We start from the raw sequence: 9,603 nt of genomic DNA, 5'->3' as shown, positions 1-9,603 counted from the left end.
TTCTTCTCAGAATATGCAGGATGTTCAAAGCAGACATGCAACACTATTCTAAATACTGAGATGGGTGCATAAATGTCTGCATATTAAGGAGAATTAATATGCCACTAAGTCCAAGGACTGGGGATAACTGGCCCCCTGAAGACACTAATAATAAGACCCTGAACACCAGGGCTAAAAATGTCCAGAGCAGCATCCCAAAGCTCCTTGGCTGACCTGGTTGACTAAAGTGACCTTAACTTTGGAACTCAAATTTCTTCCTTGATTGAAGGTAATTGATAACCTCTACGGTCCCTTATGACTCTGACATTCTACTTCTCTGAGGATGGGATCTGAGTAAAAACAATTTTAATAATGCAGAGTCCAATAGTATATTAGTTACCAGACCCCAAGCAGGATGGGGCACATATTGAAGGGTTAGGAGCTTCCGTTCATTCAAACCTTAGTTTGTGGGAGAGGAGGGCATCTAAGTTCATTGATTCCTTAGTTTTTGAATGGAGGGACTGGCTTTACATGGTAGAGTTAATGTTCCTATACCACAGACCTCAGACAAGCAATCACATCCAAGTAGGAGATGCGCCGGGGAGCAGAAAGAAGTGTTAAGAGATGTTTGTTTCAGATTCTGGCCCTCCATTTACAACTCACTGCCATACAACCTCTTCTTGGAACCTCATCTTCATTCTTTATAAAACAAGGATAACACCTTCCATACAATACTGGGAGGATGACTTAAAACAGATAAGAAAAAGTGAAGACCACTTAGCACAGAGTAGATGCCCACCAAACGTCAAGTCCGCATCAAACTTTGTCTAAAGGGGGCACCTGGCTGGCTCAGCCAGTTGAGTGTGGGACTCCTGATCTCAGAGTCATGGGTTCAAGCCCCATGTTGGGCATGGAGCCTACCTAAACAAACAACACCATGTTGCTTAACTAAAAGGGTTTATACTATGGAAGTCCTGATGGCAGGCCTTCATATCAAAGGCTCCCCTCCTCACTTCTGCCCACATCCAGTATGGAAGGTGGCTGTGTCCCTGGCCTCTGTTAGATTTCCTCTGACTCTAGGATGGTGTTGGGTACTCCACTGCATGTTCATCCCTGAAGCTCACTCCAAGACCAAAAGCTGGAAGCCAGGACAACCAATTCATCTGAGGTACTTCTACATTTCCAACTGTTCCTCCACCCTTCATTCCCAATGCCGCTCTCAAGGTGGGGCATTTCCTGCTGAGCCAGAACTCTCTATGGGAAATATTTTTGAAGAGCCATCCTCAGCGCCTTGGTTCCTCACTGATGGATAGTGAATATAGTAAGGATCTCACAAGATAGTTGTGAGAGTGAAAAAACTTGTGTAAAGAGCCAGTGGTGTCAGACAACATGAAGTCATTCAATAAATGTTAGCTCCCTTCTCCTTGGCAACTCCTTTGCCTAAAAGGAACACCGGAGAGAGAAGACAGTGAAAGGGAGAGGTAGGCTCCAAGGATTCCCCTAATGCCAGCTTTCTTATCAAGTCTGAGATGGTTTTATGATGAATTTTCCAGAAATAAAAGCTACCTTTCTCCAGTAGGTCTACCTGTGAGCAATTGTGCTGGAGAAGGTGGTCAAAGGCACTGGCCATGGGCTGGCCAAGGCTATGATTCAGATCTTAGCAGACACGTTCTCTGGAGTAGCACCAAGGTTGTGTACTGGGTGGGCACTCTGCCAGCTCCCCCATCTGTTCTGTCCAATCCTGGCTTCTTGGAGTTGGGGTGGAAGAATTTTCCCTGAAGGAAAGCAGCCAACACCCTGTCCCACCCTTCTCCTTGGGCAACTCTTTGCTACACAAGAATCTCTCTCACCTGTTTTCTTTCAGCTGCCTGGGGAACCAGCTGCCAGACTATCAGTTTGGGCTCAAGCCCCGCTCACCACGTCCCTCCCTGAACCTGCCCGAAGTCCAGCAGCTGGTCTGGAGTAATATCTTCCTTCCAGCTGGGAACACTGAAAACCCCAGAGCTTGTCGAGTCAGCTGAAGCCCGTGAAAACCAGCTCCGGCCGTTGGCATATTTAGTGCAGAGCCAAACGTGGGGCGGGGCGTTCTAGGTCCTGCCTGGGGCTGGCCAGGCACTTTGGGATTAGGCTGGGGACATGCTTGGGGCAGTTGCCAGGTAAAATACAGGATGCCTAGTTTTGAATTTCAGATGAGCGAATAATTTTTTAGTATACTTAAGTCCCAAGGATTTCGAGGGATATTCGTAGCTTAAAAACATTTTTTTTAAAATCTGAAATTCAGTTTTAGCTGGCCGTCCTGTAATTTTATTTGCTAAATCTGGGAACCAGAGGCAGGTCTAGGGCACCTGGGGCAGCCCCGGCAGGAGGTGAGGCGGCGGGGGAGTCAAGAACAGGCTTGGGGATCTCGCACCGGGCCTCAGCAGCTCCTCCCGGCTGAGGGCTGCACCTCGGCGGGACTGTGGGAAAGTCTCTTTCCAGAGGAAGGAGAGTCTTCGCCTGGCCTCGTTCCCGCAGCCACCAGCCTCAGTCGCAGCCCGCAGGCTCTCCCCAGCCCGGCGGCTCGCCCATCCGTCCGCCCACGACCCTCGCGGCTCCCGGCACCTCCCCACCGCTCCGGGCAAGCCCTGGCTGCTCGCGGCCTGGGGGCGGTGCGGCGTGAAGTGCGCACGCGCGGTGGGCCAGGGGGCGGGGCGCGCGTGCGCGCGCGCGGGCGGGAAGAACTCTGCGCTGCCTGGCGTGGGCGTCGGCGGAGGTCGACGTCCCAGCGGGCAGCAGGTGGTGGGCGTCGCTGCCGCTGCCCCCGCGCCATGGAAGGGGCGGCCGTGGCAGTATGCGAGGTGATGCCAGGGAGGAGAGAAGGCCGAGAAGGACCCTCTGAGGAGGGTTTCGTGAGCGAACCGCAAAGTTTGGGGAGAGGGGTCTGGTGGTGCCTGAGGTGGGAGTGGGGTGATTCGGCGGAAGCTCGCTGGCCCCACACGGTGCTGTGAGGAGCAGATGAGGGACGGCGCCTCAGTTGGGGGAACGCCTCATTTCACAGCCCAGAAGACCGAGGCCCCAGGAGCTGAAGTGTTTGCTAGGCGTTCGCGGACACCCAGGTCAGGGCCGGGGAAACCAGCCTGGAGTGAAGGGGGCCTCTCCCCGGGGCGGAGGGGGTGCGCAGGAAAGACTACTGGGCAGCCTCGGGCGCAAGGCGAGGCCAGGGCGGGCGAAGTAGGAGAGAGGCGGACTCGTGTGGCGTGGGGCGCAGGCCTGGGTCTGGGTGGTGGAAGGTGGTGCAGAGGCCTCCCCCTCGGCCTCTACCACCCTGCGCGTCCCGGAACTTTCCCGCTCTGGAAAGTGGGATGGGGCGTCCCGCGCCGCCACGCTGCGTGAGTTCACCCATGGCAGCACCCTCAGAGCCGCCACCTGCTCACATTCTTAGCCCTTGGTCTTGTAAGGGGTACTAGACAGAACAGAACCACAGGCCTGACGGGGTTGACCTGACGGCCCCTGAGCGTTCGCCCGGTCCTCTTGCCTTCAAGGCCTTATCCTCCAAGTTGAAGGATTCGATTTTACAGACGGAGGCTAGGCTAGAACCCAGAGCTTCTGACTCCCAGGCCAGTGTTGTTTTCCCTATTGCAATCTACGGATAAAGCCACTGCGGGAAGATCTTAACAGAGGGGAGCACACTAAATCAGAGGCTGTGTGAAGGAAAGTGCTGGATTGTAGAAATGTCTGGAAGCCATTCTTAGAAACTTGGGTGCAAATTAGGATCTTCATTCCCAAGTTCTCTGAGATCTCCTCGCCTTAAAAGAGGTAGTAATTTTCCCTGTGATACTTTAGTGTGGAAGTGAGAGTGTGCTTTTATAAATAGTGGAATTAAATACAGAATATTTTTAATAATACATTTATTTTTTATTGGTGTTCAGTTTGCCAACATACAGAATAACACCCAGTGCTCATCCCGTCAAGTGCCCCCCCTCAGTGCCCGTCACCCATTCACCCCCACCCCCCGCCCTCCTCCCCTTCCATCACCCCTAGTTCGTTTCCCAGAGTTAGGAGTCTTTATGTTCTGTCTCCCTTTCTGATATTTCCTACCCATTTCTTCTCCCTTGCCTTCTATTCCCTTTCACTATTATTTATATTCCCCAAATAAATGAGAACATATGTTTGTCCTTCTCTGATTGACTTATTTCACTCAGCAGTTCCATCCACGTTGAAGCAAATGGTGGGTATTTGTCATTTCTAATGGCTGAGTAATATTCCATTGTATACATAAACCACATCTTTTTTTTTTTTAAATTTATGATGGACATAGAGAGAAGTAGAGACACAGGAGGAGGGAGAAGCAGGCTCCATGCCGGGAGCCAGACACGGGACTCGATCCCGGGACTCCAGGATCGCGCCCTGGGCCAAAGGCAGGCGCTAAACCGCTGAGCCACCCAGGGTTCCCAAACCACATCTTTATCCATTCATCTTTCGATGGACACCGAGGCTCCTTCCACAATTTGGCTATTGTGGATATTGCTGCTATAAACATCGGGGTGCAGGTGTCCCGGCGTTTCATTGCATCTGTATCTTTGGGGTAAATCCCCAGCAGTGCAATTGCTGGGTCGTAGGGCAGGTCTATTTTTAACTCTTTGAGGAACCTCCACACAGTTTTCCAGAGTGGCTGCACCATTTCACATTCCCACCAACAGTGTAAGAGGGTTCCCTTTTCTCCCCATCCTCTCCAACATTTGTGGTTTCCTGCCTTGTTAATTTTCGCCATTCTCACTGGTGTGAGGTGGTATCTCATTGTGGTTTTGATTTGTATTTCCCTGATGGCCAGTGATGCAGAGCATTTTCTCATGTGCTTGTTGGCCATGTCTATGTCTTCCTCTGTGAGATTTCTGTTCATGTCTTTTGCCCATTTCATGATTGGATCGTTTGTTTCTTTGGTGTTGAGTTTTATAAGTTCTTTATAGATCTTGGAAACTAGCCCTTTATCTGATAACGTCATTTGCAAATATATTCTCCGATTCGTAGGTTGTCTTTTAGTTTTGTTGACTGTATCGTTTGCTGTGCAAAAGCTTCTTATCTTGATGAAATCCAATAGTTCATTTTTGCTTTTGTTTCTTTTGCCTTTGTGGATGTATCTTGCAAGAAGTTACTGTGGCCGAGTTCAAAAAGGGTGTTGCCTGTGTTCTCCTCTAGGATTTTGATGGAATCTTGTCACACATTTAGATCTTTCATCCATTTTGAGTTTATCTTTGTGTATGGTGCAAGAGAGTGGTCTAGTTTCATTCTTCTGCATGTGGATGTCCAATTTTCCCAGCACCATTTATTGAAAAGACTGTCTTTCTTCCAGTGGATAGTCTTTCCTCCTTTATTGAATATTAGTTGACCATAAAGTTAAGGGTCCACTTCTGGATTCTCTATTCTATTCCATTCTCTATCCTGTTCTCTATTCTGTTCTCTATTCTGTTCCATTCTCTATTCGGTTCCATTGATCTATGTGTCTGTTTTTGTGCCAATATCACACTGTCTTGATGACCACAGCTTTGTAGTACAACCTGAAATCTGGCATTGCGATGCCCCCAGCTATGGTTTTCTTTTTTAAAATTCCCCTGGCTATTCGGGGTCTTTTCTGATTCCACACAAATCTTAAAATAATTTGTTCTAACTCTCTGAAGAAAGTCCATGATATTTTGATAGGGATTGCATTAAACGTGTAAATTGCCCTGGGTAACATTCACATTTTCACAATATTAATTCTGCCAGTCCGTGAGCATGGAATATTTTTCCATCTCTTTGTGTCTTCCTCAATTTCTTTCAGAAGTGTTCTATAGTTTTTAGGGGATAGATCCTTTACCTCTTTGGTTAGGTTTATTCCTAGGTATCTTATGCTTTTGGGTGCAATTGTAAATGGGGTTGACTCCTTAATTTCTCTTTCTTCAGTCTCATTGTTAGTGTATAGAAATGCCACTGACTTCTGGGCATTGATTTTGTATCCTGCCACGCTGCCAAATTGCTGTATGAGTTCTAGCAATCTTGGGGTGGAGTCTTTTGGGTTTTCTATGTAGAGTATCATGTCATCGGCGAAGAGGGAGAGTTTGACTTCTTTGCCAATTTGAATGCCTTTAATGTCTTTTTGTTGTCTGATTGCTGAGGCTAGGACTTGCAGTACTATGTTGAATAGCAGTGGTGAGAGTGGACATCCCTGTCTTGTTCCTGATCTTAGGGGAAAGGCTCCCAGTGCTTCCTCACTGAGAATTATATTTGTGGGCTTTTCGAAGATGGCTTTTAAGATGTTGAGGAATGTTCCCTCTATCCCTACACTCTGAAGAGTTTTGATCAGGAATGGATGCTGTATTTTGTCAAATGCTTTCTCTGCATCTAATGAGAGGATCATATGGTTCTTGGTTTTTCTCTTGCTGATATGATGAATCACATTGATTGTTTTACGAGTGTTGAACCAGCCTTGTGTCCCGGGAATAAATCCTACTTGGTCATGGTGAATAATTTTCTTAATGTACTGTTGGATCCTATTGGCTAGTATCTTGTTGAGAATTTTTGCATCCATGTTCATCAGGGATATTGGTCTATAATTCTCCTTTTTGGTGGGGTCTATGTCTGGTTTTGGAATTAAGGTGATGCTGGCCTCATAGAACGAATTTGGAAGTACTCCATCTCTTTCTGTCTTTCCGAACAGCTTTAGTAGAATAGGTATGGTTTCTTCTTTGAATGTTTGATAGAATTCCCCTGGGAAGCCATCTGGCCCTGGACTTTTGTGTCTTGGGAGGTTTTTGATGACTGCTTCAATTTCCTCCCTGGTTATTGGCCTGTTCAGGTTTTCTGTTTCTTCCTGTTCTAGTTTTGGTAGTTTGTGGCTTTCCAGAAATACGTCCATTTCTTCTAGATTGCCTAATTTATTGACGTATAGCTGTTCATAATATGTTTTTAAAGTCGTTTGTATTTCCTTGGTGTTGGTAGTGATCTCTCCTTTCTCATTCATGATTTTATTTGAGTCTTCTCTCTCTTCTTTTTAATAAGGCTGGCTAATGGTTTATCTATCTTATTAATTCTTTCAAAGAACCAACTCCTGGTTTTGTTGATCTGTTCCACAGTTATTCTGGTCTCGATTTCGTTGAGTTCTGCTCGAATCTTTATTGACTCTCTTATTCTGCTGGGTGTAGGATCTATCTGCTATTTTTTCTCTAGCTCCTTTAGGTGTAAGGTTAGCTTTTGTATTTGAGTTCTTTCCAGTTTTTGAATGGATGCTTGTATTGCAATGTATTTCCCCCTCAGGACTGCTTTTGCTGCATCCCAAAGATTTTGAACGGTTGTATCTTCATTCTCATTAGTTTCCATGAATCTTTTTAATTCTTCCTTAATTTCCTGGTTGACCCTTTCATCTTTTAGCAGGATGGTCCTTAACCTCCATGTGTTTGAAGCCCTTCCAAACTTCTTGTTGTGATTTAGTTCTAATTTCAAGGCATTATGGTCTGAGAATATGCAAGGGATGATCCTAATCTTTTGGTATCGGTTCAGACCCGATTTGTGACCCAGTATGTGGTCTATTCTGGAGAAAGTTCCATGTGCACTTGAGAAGAATGTGTATTCAGTTGAGTTTGGATGTAAAGTTCTGTAGATATCTGTGAAATCCATCTGGTCCAGTGTATCATTTAAGCTCTCGTTTCTTTGGAAATGTTTTGTTTAGAAGACCTATCGAGTGTAGAAAGCGCTAGATTGAAGTCACCAAGTATAAGTGTATTATTATCTAAGTATGTCTTAACTTTGGTTATTAATTGATTGATATATTTGGCAGCTCCCTAAATACAGAATATTTTAAATTTGTCTCCTCAAGATTGGATGCTTTATCTGGACAGTTGAAACCTGTTCAACTTAAAATATTGTGTGCAGTCTTAACTGCTTATAAACTTACTAGAAATAAAAGCGAATGTCTGTTAAGCATTTACTATTATTATCTATGCCAGGCACCATGTTAAGCATTTTGCTCTTATTTTGTTTACATTTAGCAGTAGCCATACGTGGTAGTTTTGTCCTCATTTTCGTAAATGAGGAAGCTGAGGTAGAGAGGAGTTAAATAATTTCCCCAAGATCACATAGCACATCAGAGACTCAAACCCAGATATCTGGCTCCAAAGCCAGTGCTTTTAACTAGTATTCTGATCCTCAGGATGATTTAATGAAAAATAAAGATGATTCATAACCAGATGCCATTCTTATTCATAGTCTTCATATTGGCTTTTACTTGGGGGAGGAAAAAAGAAACAGGAAAAACAAACTCCCACATAATTTTTTCGAATTATTATTTCCAGATAAACCTACCTTTTATTTATTTTTTAAAAATTTTATTTATTCAAGAGAAAAACAGAGAGAGAGCCAGAGACACAGGCAGAGAGAGAAGCAGGTTCCATGCAGGGAGCCCCATGAGGGCTGGATTGCAGGACTCCAGGATCACCCCCTGGGGCTAAGGTAGACAGACGCTCAACCGCTAAACCACCCAGGCTTCCCGAACCTACCCTTTAAATAAAGCAATTTATTGTCTCCATTTCCTGTCCTGTTGAGTATTGTGTTAATTTCTTATGTCACTTTCCTAGTTACTTCTTTTGTTTAGACACAGTGCTTTGTTCTGAATAGATGTAAATCTGACATTTTGCAAGCAAGAATATTATTTTTTGGAAATTAGGATTGTTAATTCAACTGTCATAAATTTATTACCACCATGATTTCTAAAGATTTGTTTCCTTTGAATTCTGCCCTTTTCAGATTTTGAAATATTTAATAATTCACTGGAAGTGTGAAACAGCAGGAGTATCAAAGGGAACGTTGCTAGAACGACAGCTAGTGATTTCCATGGAAGCATTAAATTCTAAGCACCAGGCAAATACTCTTCATTGTGTAACAACTAGTAAGTAGGGGAAGAAATAATTGATTTTCTGTCTTTGTTATGATTTGTTATAATTAAAATTTTCAGTTAGTCATAATCTTTTATCATGTTATCACTCCAGGGTTACTGAATAGTTAAAAAACTTAAATAATCATGTAATAAGTATCTGGTGATAGATTTACAAATGTGTTCTACAAAACTCTTTTCAGAGGAATATTTTACTGGCTTAAGAATTCTCAGAAACAAACAAAAAAAAAAGAATTCTCAGAAACAATCTCCTTGCTCTTGGTTTTAACCTCCTCTTTCACAGCATATTTATATTACATTGAATTTTATCTCCTTTTATATGTTCAGACTTTGGTAGTTAGAAGAGAGCCAAAAAATAAAGGAAAAGAAAGAAAATGACAAATGGTGCATACTTTAATAATTGTAATTTGCAATTAGTTTGAAAATAAACCTTTTCCACTTGACTCTTTTTCTCTCGTTTTTGCCTACACCCTTGAGGGAAGCTGATGCATTGAGTGGCCCTGGAACAACTTATTGTCTTGAACTTTGGAAGTGATCCTTTTTTGTTTGGTTACTTGTGTGTGTGTGTGTGTGTGTGTGTGTGTGTGTGTGTGAAAGAGAGAGAGAGAAGAGAGTGTATCTGTCTGTAGGTTTACTGAAGGATACTGTGGGATGAAGTTATCTTGTCAGCCTTAGAGGAGTCACCCTGAGTCCCAGTTGAGACTGAGTAGTACTTTAGGCTC

At 44.4% G+C, this 9,603-nt stretch overlaps 1 protein-coding gene across 1 annotated transcript in view; it reads left to right on the top strand.

The window, feature by feature from the left end:
• The first annotated feature begins 2,685 nt into the window (after positions 1–2,685).
• C18H11orf80 (chromosome 18 C11orf80 homolog) overlaps positions 2,686–9,603 on the top strand; it is a 105,023-nt gene continuing 98,105 nt past the window's right edge. The window contains exons 1-2 of the mRNA XM_038563790.1: positions 2,686–2,816; positions 8,734–8,875. Coding sequence (XP_038419718.1) covers positions 2,787–2,816; positions 8,734–8,875 — 172 coding nt within the window. The 5' untranslated portion in view covers positions 2,686–2,786. The remainder of the gene's footprint in view (positions 2,817–8,733; positions 8,876–9,603) is intronic.

The sequence above is a fragment of the Canis lupus genome, chromosome 18 (assembly GCF_011100685.1).
Source record: "Canis lupus familiaris isolate Mischka breed German Shepherd chromosome 18, alternate assembly UU_Cfam_GSD_1.0, whole genome shotgun sequence".
Lineage (NCBI taxonomy): Eukaryota > Metazoa > Chordata > Mammalia > Carnivora > Canidae > Canis > Canis lupus.
The sequence above is the reverse complement of the archived record's forward strand: the minus strand, read 5'-3'. Positions and strand labels throughout refer to the sequence as shown.